General features: G+C 42.1%; 1 protein-coding gene across 4 annotated transcripts; it reads right to left on the reverse strand.

The window, feature by feature from the left end:
* Positions 1-251: 251 nt before the first annotated feature.
* On the reverse strand, positions 252-11670 carry LOC112075810 (retinoblastoma-like protein 2). Of its 4 annotated transcripts, none has more exons than XM_070441078.1 (15): positions 11534-11670; positions 6985-7070; positions 4902-5028; positions 4469-4581; positions 4284-4387; positions 3992-4129; positions 3552-3722; positions 3052-3349; positions 2730-2887; positions 2440-2616; positions 2187-2258; positions 2005-2083; positions 1677-1807; positions 1273-1437; positions 252-1068 (listed from the first exon to the last, which is right to left on the reverse strand). In XM_070441078.1, exons 3-15 carry the CDS (start codon positions 4949-4951, stop codon positions 826-828), a joined length of 1899 nt encoding a protein of 632 aa, XP_070297179.1. In that variant the 5' UTR covers positions 4952-5028; positions 6985-7070; positions 11534-11670; the 3' UTR covers positions 252-825. The 4 variants fall into 4 exon arrangements, with proteins under 4 accessions (XP_070297179.1, XP_070297177.1, XP_070297180.1 ...); XM_070441076.1 differs by having other exon boundaries at positions 1677-1867; XM_070441079.1 differs by lacking the exon at positions 1273-1437 and having other exon boundaries at positions 1677-1867.
* Between the last annotated feature and the right edge of the window lie 6661 nt (positions 11671-18331).

Below are 18331 nucleotides of genomic sequence, written 5' to 3' on the forward strand. Positions count from 1 at the left end.
AGGAGATGTAAAAACTGAGTTATGTTTATCCAACATCACAATACAAAGAAGTAAAGGATTTGTACCACAGATCAGTACAAATTAAACACTGGTAGAGAAAAGCAACATGTGAAACTGAAAGTCCAAATTAAACATAATATTATCTAACATCTGGTCCTAACARATACATTACGCTGTATAATAATAAAAAAATATTATCTAACATCTGGTCCTAACAGATACATGTATAATAATTTGAAAAGGCTCACCAGTATGTCATATATCTGTGTTTAATTTGTTTAAAATTAGTTATACTTTTATTTTGAATACTGCACTGTTGGGTAGGGCTTGCAAGTTTAGCATTTCACTGTACTTGTGCATGTGACAAATTAAACTTGAAAATTGAAACTAATTACGTACTGTATGTTCCAGAGAGAGACATCTCTTRTCTCCTCCCTCTCACCAAACACAAACTGTACACAGTGCTCAGTACCAACACAAATCCTTTACTGCTTCCTTAGGTAACTAGGACATGGTTCACAGAGGACTAAAATGTTGAAATATATAGTGTATATGATATGTATAATATGATATTTGATACAGAGCCCTAGTTACCCTCAGATTATTACAATACCCTATTTATTATTACAAATCAGCTTTTCTAATCATGAACATTGCTTGCTAAGAGAACTTCACTGAGTGCTAATGATGCCAATTCTTTCTAACATTGTAGATCCACAGCATCCATTCTCTTTGCAGGTCTACACTCATTGGAAGAATATGGACCACAGACACTGATGATGGAAGTATGAAGCATGACGGTAAGTCAAAGAAAGTGAGATGTCATCAATGTGTCCCCTTGTGTGCTGTTGCTTGGTGCTGTGCCTTGGCCCTGGTCTGGGATTGTTGCTGGTTCTGGGCCCTGGCCCTGTCCTGGCCGAGGTCCCTGAGCTTTCTCTGCCAGTCTGACGGTCTATCCTGACAGGGTCTCTTCRCAAGCGGCCCACCATCCTCCTGCAGCTGGGCTGCACAGYGCTTCCTGGTGCGTGACTGAAATGTCCTCATCATGTCATTGATCTCTCTCAGACGCTGTGGGATACAGTTGGGATACAACGATTAGCAACACACATGACTAGATGTGTACTGTGTATTTACGATGACCAGGCCTTTTGCTTTTCACAGTTATTAAAGTTAAAATATGTGTAATGTTAGTTAGGCTTCAGACAGGAAGTATAGAAGAGGGTCAGTTAGGGAACCGTTAGCAGGGTTAGAGAGGTATGTCCAACCTCTGACCTTTGAGGGGCTTCTGCTGATGTAGTAGAGGAACCCAGTGCGGGGGGAGGAGTGAGTGCTGGGCTTGTGGGGGGAGATGTAGAGGGAATGGTGGTTTGAGGGGCGGAGTCTGCGCAAGGATCCAATACACTGGCAGGGGTATGGCGAAAGGGGAGGGGTTTCAACCTGTGCATGGAAAAATAATCAGAATGTCGTCAGAATCTCTGGACAGTGATGAAAGCACTGGTCCTAGGAACAATGCACTGTATCTGTACAAGGACTGCTCTTACTTCTATCAACCTGTAAGTACCAATGATGTTATACCTCAGTTTGGACATATCTGAGACCACTGGTAAAGTGTTTCCTACGTATTGTGTATGACGACTACTGACTCCATTAGGTAGTATATGAAAATGTCCCCTCACCCCGGCTATGGTCAGAGAGCTGGAGTTGTAGCGCAGGGCAAAGTCTTTCATCTGTTTGACATAGACGGTGTTGTAGAAATAGATGAGGTGTCTTCTCTCCCCCTGGTCCTGTCTACAGGGAGCTCTGGGTCCTGTAGGATGGGTGGGAGGGCTCTGGTATGTAAGCAAGCTACTGCTGGGGTCTACATCAACTGGGAAACTGAGCAGCATCACCATCAAAAATTATCCGTTTAAATACTTAATTATTTCATTAAATTATTTGTTAATTCATGCATATTATGATGCAAACATATCCATGTGAATGTATGTATTTTTCTATTTGTCTAACTGTTTTCTCTGTTGGATCCACCAGGAGAGTTTTGTGAGGTCTTGGTGTTTCTCCCTGAGATCAGAACACTTCTGAATACCTGACAGGAGGACAATACAGACTTMATCAACTACACAATAACAAACAAGMTGGATTTAACTCACTTACACACACAAAAGCAAGCAAAACATTTATCTCCTTACACAGTTSCTTGCTTGAGGCTGAGTCTTGTAGMRCTGCATGATGAGCTTGAAGGGCATGTCMACKTTGGTTACCTGCACRAGCAACACACAGCATAAACATGGAAATTAAGGTATTATAATACATTATTATCATCAATACACAGCTGAAGAAGTATAGAAGGCTGAATGCCTTGCTGTCGATCACCCAAGTCATAAAACCATCTGCATTAAGGAAGTATAGCAAAARSTCTAGAKGAAAAGCAAATAGTGCTACCTTGGCCATGACATAGATGGCACACATGAGTATTTGGTCCAGGTGTCGGTCTAGCATGAGGTCAGTGCAGTGGACCAAGGAGTGTTCAACGCAGGTCCAGATCTTCAGCCGCAGCGCCTCACAGATGTCCAGTTTAACACAGATGTCCCTCAGACGCATGCTCACCAGGTGGTAGACCTGAGACAGAGGGRAGGWGWATGGCCTTTGTCTTGTGGATCTTGTAACTAAATATCTAGGCTCATAGCATTCAGGCCAGCTCAGGTATGTAGAAATCTGTGAGTAAAGCCTACCTTGCGGAGGAACAGTGAGATGGAGCCCTTACTCTGAGGTCTGTGTGTGACTGGGTTCTGGGGCTGCTGGGTAGAGGTGCTGGAGACTTGCTGTGGAGGAATGGGCTGACCCACAACACTGAGGGTAAATGTGATGCCTCCCCGGTCATTGGCAATGCCTGGGTGTGGAAGAGGTTTAATTGAACAAATAGCACTGATTGTTGTGATATGTAAACAAGGTATATAACATGTTTATTACAAGATGCATTACATTATGTCAGTATTCTATTAGGGTTGTCATTTCTATGGCCATATTGGGTTTCATCTGAGGGAAAGTCTTTACCTCGAACCGGTATGGTGACTGACTGGCCATTGTTGGTGGTGACAGTGGCTGATGCCATGGTGACTACAGTCTGTCTAGTAACAATGACAGAGGAGGACTGGGATGGGCTGACTGGTGTGGTAGGGCAAGCGGCCATCTTTGAGCCAGCAGGGGGTGAGCTGTAGCGTTCATGGTGGGTAATCGGAGGGTTCAGGTCATTTCCATGGATCCCATTCACAAGGCTTGGGGTCAATTGTGAAGGGGTGGGAGGGATCTTGGCCATCTTGTCTGTGTCCTCTGRGTATTGGGGGAGCATCACCTGGAACACACAGAACCATCTGTTACCTCAAGTTTGGGATCATTTTGTTTCCTCTTTTTAATGGAACGACAGCCGCCATGCTGCCATATTAGACCAACTTGTTTCGAGTGYGCCAGCGGTGTTGCTCTATATATTTTGACAGGGTGCACTGTGTATTTTGCCCAGTTCACAAACAGGTGAATTTGAACCGTTGCCCACTGACCTGATGGTATGCAGGCAGCTGTCCCTGTCCCTTAGCAGCTCTGATCTGGTCCCAGAGTGGTGAGTCTCTCCTCCAGGCCAGACTCTCCAGGACCTGCTCCTCTATATGGGTCAGATGCCTGACCACACCCGGCAGCAAGCCCTCCTCAGCCCGCAGCACCAGCTCTATCACCTGGCACACACCACACACAGTAGAGGGTTAAACAGCACCTAAACAGATCACTAAGATTACAGTAGACGTGTTTGAACCCAGGACGTCTGTATGCCCCAAGACTGTGTAAGCCCTCTGAGCCCAAGACTAGGCATTAGCTTGAGGAGCTAACACAATGCTTCAGTTTTCAGGTAAGGTTACTTATCACGTGAAACCACCTCCTTTATACAAAACCTATGATGTTACAGTACAGTATGACATGTACTGCAGGTGTTTTGTGTAGATGTTACCTTGTAGAAGTCGTATGGCGCCAGGCTAAAGATGTCAATGACCAGGGGGAAGCTGCCTGGTGGCTGATGGGAGAAGATGACCATCTCCAGACAACAGGCCACTAGAGAGCGCTGGAACAGATCATGCTCCAAGATGCCCTGCCAAGAAACAAGTCATCAAGTACAACCTCTATACTATACATGTCTGTACATGTCTATACAACAGTGCCCCCAGAGGGAATTGTAAAGTGAATGCTTAATGACACTAAACAGTGCAGTTCCAGTCATACACAGCAGAGGGCAAAGGACTCACTGAAAGGTCTTTGGCTCCCAGCCTCTTCCTCTCCTGATTGATGACAGCCTCTAGAACCCTGTAGTACAAAGCCTCTGTCTGGCTGGAGAACTTCACTCCTCTCGCTACAAACAACAGGAAGTTACTGAAAAGTGCACATTAATGTCAATATATCAACACATGCATACACACAGACACACACACACCTCTGTCTAGGCTGCGGTTCTCTTCCCATGGTCCCTGGTAGTGCTGGATGAAGGTGTGGAGCATGTCTCTCAGTCTAGTGGAGATGACCTCACTAGGGTTTCTGGCACAGAACCTAAACAAAATACACTTAAAGAACCATATCAGCCACTTTTTCCACCCCCATTAACTATGATAGATAGTTGACCCACCATAGGTATAGATGTAGGATATAGCTTATCTTCCCCAAATCATAATCTTCTCCATAATGGGAAGAATGTGTAACATAGTAAAAAGAACATGTAGTTTTTCTTACTCTCTACAAACTTACACTGACCATAAGATCACGGTGTACTCTATCATAGGCTACAGGCCCAATACATTTCCCCTGCGGCAACTTACAGTCTATACACGTTACGTATGAGGCCCACATAGCACCTGCCCACCATAGCTGACCTGAATGTCTCAGCCAGACTGTACTTGGGTACATGTCTCTGGGTTGCCATGACGGACCTCCAGCCGCTCACAGCACCTCCGCTGGTAAGTGTAGCTCCGTGTCAGTCAGTGGAGTAGCAGTGGACACCTGTACATAATGCATACACCAGGCCAGAGGTTTGAAACCTTTAGAGCGGTACTGAGACCGTATAAAATAGGTCATCATTATATTTCCTTGCATGAGAAACATGTGATAAACAACGGTTTTAATTTACAACACGACCACACAGTTAGATGATACTAAGTCATCTCAGAGATTATTGGGCCCAAAAGGTTGTGTACTGTATTTAGAGTCAGGTTAATTGTGTGTGGTGTGTGTGTGTGTGTGTGTGTGTAGTGTTGTGTGTGTGTGTGTTGTTTTTTGTGTGTGTGTGTGTGTGTGTGTGTGTGTGTGTGTGTGGCTGTGTGTGTGTGGGGTGGTTGTGGTCGTGTGTGTCGTGTGTGTTTGTGTGGTGTGATGTCGTGTATGTGCTGCTGTGTTGTCTGATGGTGTGGGTGGCGACCTCGCTCGCGGTGTGTCTGTGCATGTCTGAGGGGGGTGGCAGGTGCCTTCAGCTTATTGAGCGTCGACAGAAGCAATGATGAGCGTTTTTGAATCTGTTTCTCTGTTTGTCTAGCAGTTCTACAGTTCTGCTGTGGAAGGATTCAGAGAGAGAGAGAGAGACTTCACCATTATTAAATAAATCAAAACAGGAACATTTTAGATTTGGTTAGAAATAAATAAGGAAATAATCTCAACAGATAAAAAATTTGTACTGTGTGCTACCTACACTCTTAGAAAAAATGTGCTATATAACTTTAAAGGGTACTTCGGCTATCCCCATAGGAGAACCCTTTGAGGAACCATTTTGGTTCAAGGTAGAACCCTTTTGGGTTCCATGTAGGACCCTTTCCAGACCCAAAAAGGGTTCTCTTATGGAGACAGCCGTAGAACCGTTTGGAATCTTTATTTCTAAGAGTGTACAGTACTGTATATCCCTCCACTAGAATCCCCATACTTTAATAAAGACAGCTTCTCCATCCTAGAGGGGGAGATCATCATTTCCAGACCCAGGGAAATGTTCTATTCTGTGGAGACCTAAACGCCTGAACTGAACAAGAACCTGACACACTCAGAACACAGGGTTACAAAAACCTACCTGGAGGTGGCAGCATTCCCTCCCCAATATGCCCAACAACTACGACAAAACAACCAACAAAAACGGGTCACAACTCCTGCAGCTCTGTCGCACGCTGGGTCTGTACATAGTCAATGGTGGGCTTCAAGGGGACTCCTATGGTAGGTACACATACAGCTCATGTCTTGGCAGCAGTACTGTAAACAACTTTATCACCGACCTCAACCCAGTGTCTCTCAGAGCGTTCACAGTCAGCCCACTGACACCCCACCTATACAAATTGATGGAATGCGGTGTTGGGGGAAAACATGTACACAAACAATGTGTGCAAGTATGCTGTTAATATTGGCCAAAAAAATGGAGCTCCACCCTCTTCAACATTTCCACCAACAAATTGGCGAGGGCTCAGTCTGAAGCACCCGGCCTCACCCTACTAGACTCTGAAGTCAAATGTTTGCTGTTAGCAGATGATCTGGTGCTTCTGTCCCCAACTAAGCAGCACCTAGATCTTCTGCAGATTCTGTCAGACTTGGGCCCTGACAGTTAATCTCAGTAAAACAAAAATAATGGTGTTCCAAAAAAGGTCCCGTTTCCAGCACCACAAATACAAATTCCACCTAGACACTGTTGCCCTAGATCACACAAAACAATATACCTACCTTGACCTAAACATCAGCACCACAGAAGCCCTCTATGGTTGTGAGGTCTGGGGTCCACTCACAAACCAAGAACTCACAAACCCCAAATTGACTCTATGCAGAATTATGAAAAAACATCCTCAATGTAAAATGTAAAACTGCAAATAATGCATGCAGAGCAGAATTAGGACGATCCCAGCTAATTATCAAAATCCAGAAAAGAGCAATTAAATTCCACAAGCACCTAAAAGGAAGCGATTCTCAAACCTTCCATAACAAAGCCCTCACCTACAGAGAGATGAACCTGAAGAAGAGTCCCCTCAGCCAGCGGGTACTGGGACTCTGTTCACAACAGGACAGCAACACAATTAGACCTAACCAAATCATGAGAAAACAAAAAGATAATTACTTGACACATTGGAAAGAATCAACAAAAAAACTGAGCAAACTGTAATGTTATTTGGCCCTAAACAGAGAATACACAGTAGCAGAATACCTGATCACTGTGACTGACCCAATACTAAGAAAAGCTTTGACTATGTACAGACTCAGTGAGCATGGCCTTGCTATCGAAAGGTCACCATCGGCAGACCTGACTCTCAAGAGAAGACAGGCTATGTGCACACTGCCCACTTAATGAGATGGAAACCTAGCTGCACTTCCTAACCTCCTGCCAAATGTTAGACCATATTAGAGACACATACAGCGCATTCAAAAAGTATTCATACCCCTTGACTTATTCCACATTTTGATGTGTTACAGCCTGAATTCAAAATGGATTGTCATGACTTCCGCCGAAGTTGGTGCCTCTCCTTGTTCGGGCGGCGTTCGGTGATCGTCGTCACCGTCTTTCTAGCTGCCACCGATCTACGTTTCTTTTTCCATTTGTTTTGTCTTGATTGTACACACCTGGTTCCCATTACGTTATAATTTATTCCCTATTTAACCCTCTAGTTCCCACATGGTTTTGTGCGTGTTTGTTCTTTGTTTAGTTTTCAAGACTACTGTGAGCGGGTGTGTTTTCCCTGTGTGGAAATGTTGTTGTTTCTTTTCGAGTAAAGTACGTATTTTACTCAGTTCTGTGTCCTGCGCCTGACTCCGTCCTACCGCTGCACATTGACACATGACATGGATTAAATTGATTTACACACAATACCCAATAATGAAAGCATGTTTTTAGAAATGTTTGCTAATTTATTGAAAATCAAATACAGAAATATCTAATTTACATAAGTATTCACACACCTGAGTCAATACATGTTAGAATCACCTTTGGCAGCGATTACGGTCTTTCTGGGTAAATCTCTAAGAGCTTTCCACACCTGGATTGTACAACATTTGCACATTATTATTAAAAGCTCTGTCAAGTTGGTTGATCATGGCTAGACAGCCATCTTCATGTCTTGCCAAAGAATTTCAAAATTTTAATTAGGCCACATTTAATGTCTTCTTGGTAAGGTACTCCAGTGTATATTTGGCTTTTTGTTTTATGTTATTTTCCTGCTGAGAGGTGAATTTGTCTCTCAGTGTCTGGTGGAAAGCAGACTGAATCAGATTTTCCTTTAGGATTTTGCTTGTGCTTAACGGCAGGTAGCCTAGTGGTTAGAGCGTTGGGCCAGTACCCGAAATGTAGCTAGATCGAATCCCTGAGCTGACAAGGTAAAAATCTGTCGTTTTGCCCCTGAACAAGGCCGTCAATATAAATATTTTTTTTTAACTGGCTTGCCTGGTTAAATAAAAAAATGAACTCTATTCTGTTTCTTTTTACTCTCCAAAACTCCCTAGTCCTTGCTGATGACAAGCATACCCATAACATGATGCACCCACCACCATGCTTGAAAATATGAAGAGTGGTACTCAGTGATGTGTTCTGCTGGATTTTCCCCAAACATAATACTTTGTATTCAGGACATAAAGTTAATTTCTTTGCCACGTTTTGCAGTTTTACTTTAGTGCCATGCTGCAAACTGGATGTATGTTTTGGATTTTTTTTCTTTTCTGTACAGGCTTTCTTCTTTTCACTCTGTCCTTTAGGTTAGTATTATAGAGTAACTACAATGTTGTTGATCCATCCTCAGTTTTCTCCTATCACAGCCATTAAACTCTGTAACTGTTTTGATGTCACCATTGGCCTCATTGTTAAATTCTTGAGCAGTTTCATTCCTCTCCTGCAACTGAGCTAGGAGGGACGCCTGTATCTTTGTAGTGACTGGGTGTATTGATACACCATCCAAAGTGTAATTAATAACCATGCTCAAAGGGATATTCAATGTCTGCTTTTTTTATTTGACCCATTTACCAATAGGTGCCCTTCTTTGCATTGGAAAACCTCCCTGTTCTTTGTGGTTCAATCTGTGTTTGAAATTCACTGCTTGACTGAGGGACCTTACAGATAATTGTACAATATGTGTTGGTTACAGAGATAAGGTAGTCATTCAGAAGGTAGTCGTTCATGTTAAACACTATTATTGCACATGTAACTTATTATGTGACTTGTTCAGCACATTTTTACTCCTGAACTTATTTAGGCTTGACATAACAAAGAGGTTGAATACTTATTGACTCAAGACATTTCAGCTCTTCATTTTTAATTAATTTGTAAACATTTCTAAAAACATAATTCCACTTTGACATTATGGGTAATGTGTGTTGGCCAGTGACACATCTCAATTTATTCCAAATAAAAATTCAGGCTGTCAAGCAACAAAATGCGGAAAAAGTCAAGGGGTGTGAATACTTTCTGAAGGCACTATATTTCCCTCAGATTACAGACCCACAAAGAATTTGAAAACCAATCCAATCTCCCATATCTATTAGGTGAAATACAACAGTGTGCCACAACAGCAAGATKTGTGACCTGTTGCCACAAGAAAAGGGCAACCTGTGGAGCACAAACACCATTGTAAATATATTATATTTATCTGCTTATTTATATTACCTTTCATACTTCAACTACTTGCACATTGTTACACTGTACATAGCCAGCAATATAACATTTCTATATTCTTTTAAAACTTTAGTCATGTTTACTGTTAATAATTGTTTAGTTCCCTTTCCTTTTTGTTTGTCCATTTCACTTGCTTAGGCAATGTAAACATGTTTCCCATGCCAATAATCGCATTTGAATTGATTTGAAATAGAGAGAAAAAGAGAGATTGTGCTGATTCAATGGTAACTCAGTCTCCTCTCCACAGCGATAATCATTTGCACGTGTTCTCCATTTCTCTACCATGCCAAGTTACTATCACAGATGCTGCCTGGGGTAGAGGATCTGTCTCTCTGAGTGTGTGAAAATGTTTTATATATAAACCAGATGTCAGTAAGTGGGGAGGTGGATGCTGATTCCGAACATGTTGTGTACTATATCTGAGGACTAATTCAAGTTATAGTAAGTCAGTGAGATACGCTGGGTGTGGTTATTGAGAAGGTATTTGAGGATGATGCTAGCAATGACTGTCGTTATGGGTTGCAGGTGATAATCAGTTTTACTTTGTCACTAAGGAGTACCACTTTGGGTAGAGACCAACACAGAGAGACAGAGAGGGAGCGAGTGAGAGCAACAGAGAGGTAGAGAGAGAGAGAAAGAGCAACAGAGAGAGAGAAACAGAGGGCTACAAGCTAAGCTGTAAGGTTATACCAGGTGAAGTTCTCGATATTCTGACGTGACTGTAAATTACAGCCAGAGCCAGGCTGAGGCTGGACAGGCCAATGTTGAACCACATCAATTCCTGTGTTCTGTCAGAGTCAAACCTGTACACTACGTTCCTGTTCCTGGGCACTGTCACACAGTACACCACGAACACTGAATCTAATAATACCTTCCATTCATTCCCTACGAGCAACCTTACTGTTCCAACCCCAGACACTGGCCAACAGGCCTGGGTTCAAATACTATTTGAAATCTTTCAAACACTTTAGCTGGGCTTGATTGAGCTTGCTTTGCACAATTGAACCAATAGAATAGCCGTATAAGTGCAAACCCTGCTCATATGGCATTACAGGCTTGTTCTAAAGCAAACACTAAAAGTATTTGAAAGAKTTCAGATAGCATTTGAATCCAGGTCTGCTGGCCAACCTATCCCTCTCTCACTCTGCAGTATTGGGACGAAGCCTTGGTTGGCTTGGCTCTACTCCATCCACTACCAGGAAAATGGATTTAGCTCACCTCCCACTGAGTCAATTCAACCTTCCTATCTGTTCTGTGTAAGTTGATGGTTATAGTAAGGCTTTAACTCTCACTGTAACATCCCTCCTGAGAGCAAGCCAGTCATAAGGGAGAGGTAGCTACTATGAGCCATGTGCTCGGTACTAATATTACTATGCATATGCTCTCACCCATGTGGGCTACACACCGGATGTGGGCTAGTGGCCCACCAACTGACAACGTGTGTCACCAGCTGCCAACTCCTTCAGAATCAGTTTATATCATCTTACCCACCACCACCACCACGCCTCTCTCTGTTCCCATGTTGGCTCTCTGTCACACTGCAATATCTTTAGAACTGACTGACTGCAGCTTCAGTGACAACCTCCAGAATACTTTTACTTTCTACAGTCATTTTGGGGCACACACATCATTCAAAATACATATACAACTGAAGTGTTTTGCATCCATTTCAGAGAAATGGAACAGAAAATKTTGCATTTTATCTTGGAAATCTAACAACTCCTACCAGCCACAAATCATACATGATCATCATCCATAATAACGTTCTCTTCCCGTCAGTTAGACACACATCAACCCAGGACAAACAACATCCTGTGACATGTTATTTCCTGTAGTGTTACAGAGACAAAGAGAGACAAAAGAGCTGCAGTGATGCAACAAGCTACTTACAGAGGCTCGTGAGAAGGATCTGATTCTGTTTTGTAGAGGCTTGGAGACACACGGCCTCTCTGCTTCTCTCTCTGTGGGGCTAGCCAGGCTGAACAGCTGTGGGTGTGTGGGTGAGCRTCAGAGCAGCACAGAGCAGTGAGCACCACTATAAGTGTACAGGCAGRYAGCAGCAGGCTGCAGTGCACTGAGACAGAGAGGAAGCTGAAGCTCTGGCTCAGCCCATTGGCTCACAGCTCACAACAGACAAGCCCCAACTTGTCATCTGCAATGGGTTGCTATGATAAGAGGCCTGAGGGCTGAGACTCACAGAGCAAYAAGCGCCCCCTGGGGTGGAGTAGGAACATAATAGGGCATAAAGGAAGCAGTAGAATAGCAGTACATTAACAAGTAATGCTTTACAACAATATATACTATATCAGTTTTGAAAATGACTTTTTAGCCACACTATTAACTGAGAACTTATCATCCTATATTTATAGTTGAAGTCAGAAGTTTACATACACTTAGGTTGGAGTCATTAAAACTTGTTTTTCAATCACTCCACACATTTCTTGTTAACTATAGTTTTGGCAAGTCGGTTAGGACATCTACTTTGTGCATGACACAAGTAATTTTTCCAACAATTGTTTACAGACAGATTATTTCAGGGGTCAGAAGTTTACGTACACTAAGTTGACTGTGCCTTTAAACAGCCTGGAAAATTCCCGAAAATGATGTCATGACTTTAGAAGCTTCTGATAGGCTAATTGACATAAGTTGAGTCAATTGAAGGTGTACCTGTGGATGTACCTAAAGGACTACCTTCAAACTCAGTGCCTCTTTGCTTGACATCATGGGAAAATTAAAAGAAATCAGCCAAGACCTCAGAAAAAAATTGTTGGCCTCCACAAGTCTGGTTCATCCTTGGGAGCAATTTCCAAATGCCTGAAGGTACCACGTTCATCTGTACAAACAATAGTACGCAAGTATAAACACCATGGACCACGCAGCCGTCATACCGCTCAGGAAGGAGACGTGTTCTGTCTCCAAGAGATGAACGTGCTTTGGTGCGAAAAGTGCATATCAATCCCAGAACAGCAAATGACCTTGTGAAGATGCTGGAGGAAACAGGTACAAAAGTATCTATATCCACAGTAAAACGAAGCATAACCCTAAAGCTGCACAGCAAGGAAGAAGCCACTGCTCCAAAACCGCCATAAAAAACCCAGGCTACGGTTTGCAACTGCACATGGGGACAAAGATCGTACTTTTTGGAGAAATGTCCTCTGGTCTGATGAAACAAAAATAGAACTGTTTGGCCATAATGACCATCATTATGTTTGGAGGAAAAAGAGGGAGGCTTGCAAGCCGAAGAACACCATCCCAACCGTGAAGCATGGGGGTGGCATGTTGTAGGGGTGCTTTGCTGCAGGAAGGACTGGTGCACTTCACAAAATAGATGGCATCATGAGGCAAGAAAATTACAGGGAAATATTGAAGCAACATCTCAAGACATCAGTCAGGAAGCTAAAGCTTGGTTGAAAATGGGTTTTCCAAATGGACAATGACCCCAAGCATACTTCCAAAGTTGTGGCAAAATGGCTTAAGGACAACAAAGGCAAGGTATTGGAGTGGCCATCACAAAGCCCTGTACTCAAACCTATAGAACATCTGTGGGCAGAACTGAAAAAGCGTGTGGAAGCAAGGAGGCCTACAAACCTGACTCAGTTACACCAGCTCTGTCAGGAGGAATGGGACAAATTTCACCCAACTTATTGTGGGAAGCTTGTGGAAGGCTACCCGAAATGTTTGACCCAAGTTAAACAATTTAAAGGCAATGCTACCAAATACTAATTGAGTGTATGTAAACTTCTGACCCACTGGGAATGTGATGAAATAAATAAAATCTGAAATAAATAATTCTCTCTACTATTATTCTGATATTTCACGTTCTTAAAATAAAGTGGTGATCCTAACTGACCTAAAACAGGGACTTTTTACAAGGATTAAATGTCAGGAATTTTGAAAAACTGAGTTTAAATGTATTTGGCTGATGTGAATGTAAACTTCCGACTTCAACTGTATATCGCCAGTGAACAATAAATAACATTGTAATTCTGAATACCTTGAAGTGCCTGTAACTGGGTCAATGTGAAAGAATAGAGTAAGACAGTCTTCATTGATAGTCAGAATATGTTTAATAAAAATAATTAAACTTCAATTCCCTCTATATAACTTCATAGAAAGTAATCCAATAAATTACAAATTACTTTTTAAGATGCTACATAACGTATTATTCAACTACACAGACCACAACTTGTCCTCCCCACTACATAACGTATTATTCAACTACACAGACCACAACTTGTCCTCCCCNCAGACCACAACTTGTCCTCCCCACTACATAACGTATTATTCAACTACACAGACCACAACTTGCAAATTTTGCAACTGTCCAAGAAACAACCAAACAAAAACCAGAACAGACTTATTGACTTTACGATATTATCAAGCTTGAAACAAACAATATAATGCCAATAATCTATTTTCGTCATTTCAGCAACTACTTTACCCAAAAAGAAAATTATAATTAACGTGTAGTAGTGTGTGTTTTATTAGTCTCTGTCTGTTGCATATTGGTCATTTCATTGTGCCAGTGAGGCGAGTCTATGACTGCTTCTAATCAGTCAGTTCAGCACTGTAGATGTATGTGACATAGGGAGACCTATAACAAACTACCAGAAATATCTAATCATAATACATAATAAAAAAATWAATATATTGTTCCATCTTTAGTCAAATACAGCTCTCCCCTCAGTACTAACATTTAAACTTAAACAGAGCTATCGGTCTGCCTATAGCAAATTAAGCAGGCTTCTTGTCACACTAGTAGGAATGAATCCTTGTCTGCCTGTTGGGTCTGAAAATAAAGCCTGCTAAAACAATCATATGTGGGTCAATATTGTAACCTGGAAGCAGCAAAGGCTGGGCTTCTGCCTAAGTGCACTGGTCGTTTTAGGGATTGACTAGGTATGAAGTGGAACAAAATGACAGTTGAAGRTTGTTCTATTGAATTCACTAGGCTTGTGAGACCTAGTGGTCGGAACCAGCCCAAACTAAAGTGGCAAACTGACAATGTTAAATCTATTTAGGTTGACTTTAAGGACGAGTAACAACCTGGCTGTCTCTGAGTTTACACACAGAAACCATGGTAAAGGACATCATAGGTGAATGGGAAAAAGTTAATGTTATTTCAGTGAGTGGAGTGTCTTCATCAGTCTTGGTTTAGACAACTGGGCAGGGCTGTCTGTCTGGTGGGCTTGTATACGTTGATGAATGGRTTCAATATAGGCTCAGTGAACAGCTACATGCAGGCTGAAAGAGAMTACATGAATGTCTCTACCACAGATGTAACCTGTTGTGACGTTTYATTGTCACCATGTAAAATAAAACGTCCCATTCCTCTTCAATATCATTTCCAAATGTGTGCCTGCCTAGCAGTCCAATGTGTACCGACAGTTCACCTACACGGTGCTGTATCAATCCGGAAAGCACTGTTCCACTAAACATAATTACAACAGGTACTTAGGGTATACTGAATTCCAGTCTCAGTGTCTCCCTTGGTTACCACGAGGATGAGCACAGATGAGCCATGTCATATGGTAATGAATAAATACACCGCCATTGAGCCRTAGAAAATAAGGAACATAAAACATCTATCTATTAAATCACATCAGATACTGACTGGAAGTTGAGTGAGAAAGTGAGGGTGTGAAATACACAGAGGTACAGCGAGCGTAAGGACACTTCTACATCAGCATCAGTCTGTCTGCAGATCAACTCATCAGTGGATTGATCAGTAAGACATATGGAGAAATTAACTAGCCTGGTGAAACCAGACTGAACAATGTGTTTAGTGATGAAACAGCATATCAGTTTCGATTCCAGGCTAGAAATTAACACTTAAAAGCATCCAAATCCCATGAAACAGAGAGATCATAGTCAGCAAAGCAGCTCAGTTCTAAAGGAAGGTCTGGATATTCAGTCTTACTCAAGCCTAAACTTAACCTACCATAGCCAACCCAATACTATTCAGAATCACTGCAATCGATGTATAAACTATGCTTTTCTACAGTCAATTAAGAAAATAATTTTGATGACTCAGTAATCTACAATTATATCAGATACAATACAAACCCCTGTGATCCCTCAATACACATACGGTGTAGCTACTTCATTACTAGTTTATGATAGCAAGGTAATTCAATACAACAGGGACACACTGTGTTCAGAATGGAAGACTACAGACATCACCCAGTCAGAGCTCATTGGAGATTCTTCAGCTCACTCGATAGCAGAAGGCGGCACTACGAGTAGAACACAGATACTGATGGGCTTTTAAATTATTAAAGATGACTCAGGGGGTGTTGATTATACGAGGTCGACTATACCAGCAGTCACTGTTTATGTGACTTCACTTTTGGTTGTAGATCCCAATGCTCTAGCCTCCCCAATACACACCACCATACACAATGGCCCGATTGATGCTGCACCGCATGGGACACAATCAGTACAGGGCCTGAAGAACACACTGACTCAGCCAAAATGTAAAGAAACGCCCACGCAAACAAACACACACAGCCAGAACACAGTGAGTGGTAGTCTCTCTCGCAGACTCAAGGCGCTGGAAGAGACTAAGCGAGTGGAAGCTCTCAAGAGTATGCCATGAAGAACACACATTCCAGTGGGGACGAGTGAGCCAGCCTTGCCAATACACACACAACAGGATGTATTTGCAGTGAACTCAATCCCTTCTATACTCCGCTGAGGTAACGATGCAGTCAAAAACACCGGGGTGGAATTGTGTCTTTTCTGTCCCAGCGAGAGCAGCATTTGGCGCAGCCTGTCAGTTTGCTGTCCTTTCAGTCCTCAGGGGAGAAGACCCAACTGGTTATGTGCTAGCGAGTGTAATATGGGAAACTAAAGTGCACCTCAGTGTCAAAAGAACCATGTGTGTTGGTTGTGCGAGACAGGCAGGGGAGACTACATTCCAAAATGCACACTAGCATACTACTTAGAATGAATGTCCAATACATTTCTTCATTGGAATAACTGTGTTAGTGTGGACATTGGAACAGAGACTGAACACCTCTCCCTTGTGTGAGAAACATGGCTGATGAGGGATCTACAGCTTCAGTCACATTCATTAGCTGCCCGAGTTATTGCTGACTTTTCCAAACGTATGATCCGCAAAGTATACTGTAAGTGTCAAGAAGAAAACCTGTAAMAGTACTTACAAAGGAAAGCTAAATATTCARGGTCTTTTACTCCCACTACAAAATATATTAAGAGTACAGCTCAGCAGAGAGCCTATATTTATTTCCTCTTTTTTAATCAAATTAAATCCCAACATAATAATTACAATAATGCCATTTTGATTTCTTTTTCTCAGTYTGTTGCAATTGTACATCAATGTGTGTAGGCCTAATACAAGTTCACAAAGTTCAGAAATCTACTAAAGTTTGACATGCAAAATGTCTCTCAAAACAAGATTGTACCTTTTTGAACAAACACTGAAAGTTCATTGCAGTTTATCCGAGGTCATGGTTATTCTTTTTTCACTTTTGTAGTCTTTATTACACAACATTTTAGTTCGTTTTCTGTATTTACATGAAAATAAATCACAATGTAAGTGCAGGGAAATCCATATATATGTGTAATATATACAGTACTAGTCAAATGTTTGGACGCACCTACTCATTCCAGGGTTTTTCTATATTTTTACTATTTTCTACATTGTAGAATAATAGTGAAGACATCAAAACTATGAAATAACACATATGGAATCATGTAGTAACCAAAAAATTGTTAAACAAATCTAAATATATTTTATATTTGAGATTCTTCAAAGTAGCCACCCTTTGCACACTCTTGGCATTCTGTCAACAACCAGCTTCATAAGGTAGTCACCTGGAATGCATTTCAATTAACAGGTGTGCCTTGTTAAAAGTTAATTTGTGGAATTTCTTTCTTTCTTAATTAGTTCGAGCCAAACAGTTGTGTTGTGACATTGTAGGGGTGGAACAGCTCAAATGAGCAAAGAGAAATGACAGTCCATCATTACTCTAAGACATGAAGGTCAGTCAATATGGACATTTTCAAGAACTTTGAAAGTTTCTTTAAGTGCAGTGGCAAAAACCATTAAGCAATATGATGAAGCTGGCTCTCATGAGGACCGCCACAGGAAAGGAAGAAACAGAGTTACCTCTGCTGCAGAGGATACGTTCATTAGAGTTAACTGCACCTCAGATTAGAGCCCAAATGAATGCTTCATTCAGACACATCTCAACATCAATTGTTCAGAAGAGACTTAATCAGGCCTTCATGGTCGAATTGCTGCAAAGAAACCACTACTAAAGGACACCAGTAAGAAGAAGAGACTTGCTTGGGCCAAGAAACACGAGCAATGGCTATTAGACCGGTGGAAATCTGTCCTTTGGTCTGATGAGATAATCTCTGCATGTGTGGTTCCCACCGTGAAGCATGGAGGAGGTGGTGTGATGGTATGGGGGTGCTTTGCTGGTGACACTGTCTGTGTTTTATTCAAGGCATACTTAACCAGCATGGCTACCGCAGCATTCTGCAGCGATCCTCTATCACATCTGGTTTGCGCTTAGTGGGACTATTATTTGTTTTTCAACAGGACCATGACCCAAAATACACCTCCTGGCTGTGTATGGGTTATTTGACCAAGGAGAGTGATGGAGTGCTGCATCAGATGACCTGGCCTCCACAACCACCCGACCTCAACCCAATTGA

This window comes from Salvelinus sp. IW2-2015, unplaced genomic scaffold (assembly GCF_002910315.2).
Source record: "Salvelinus sp. IW2-2015 unplaced genomic scaffold, ASM291031v2 Un_scaffold3413, whole genome shotgun sequence".
In the NCBI taxonomy this organism is placed as follows: Eukaryota; Metazoa; Chordata; class Actinopteri; order Salmoniformes; family Salmonidae; genus Salvelinus; species Salvelinus sp. IW2-2015.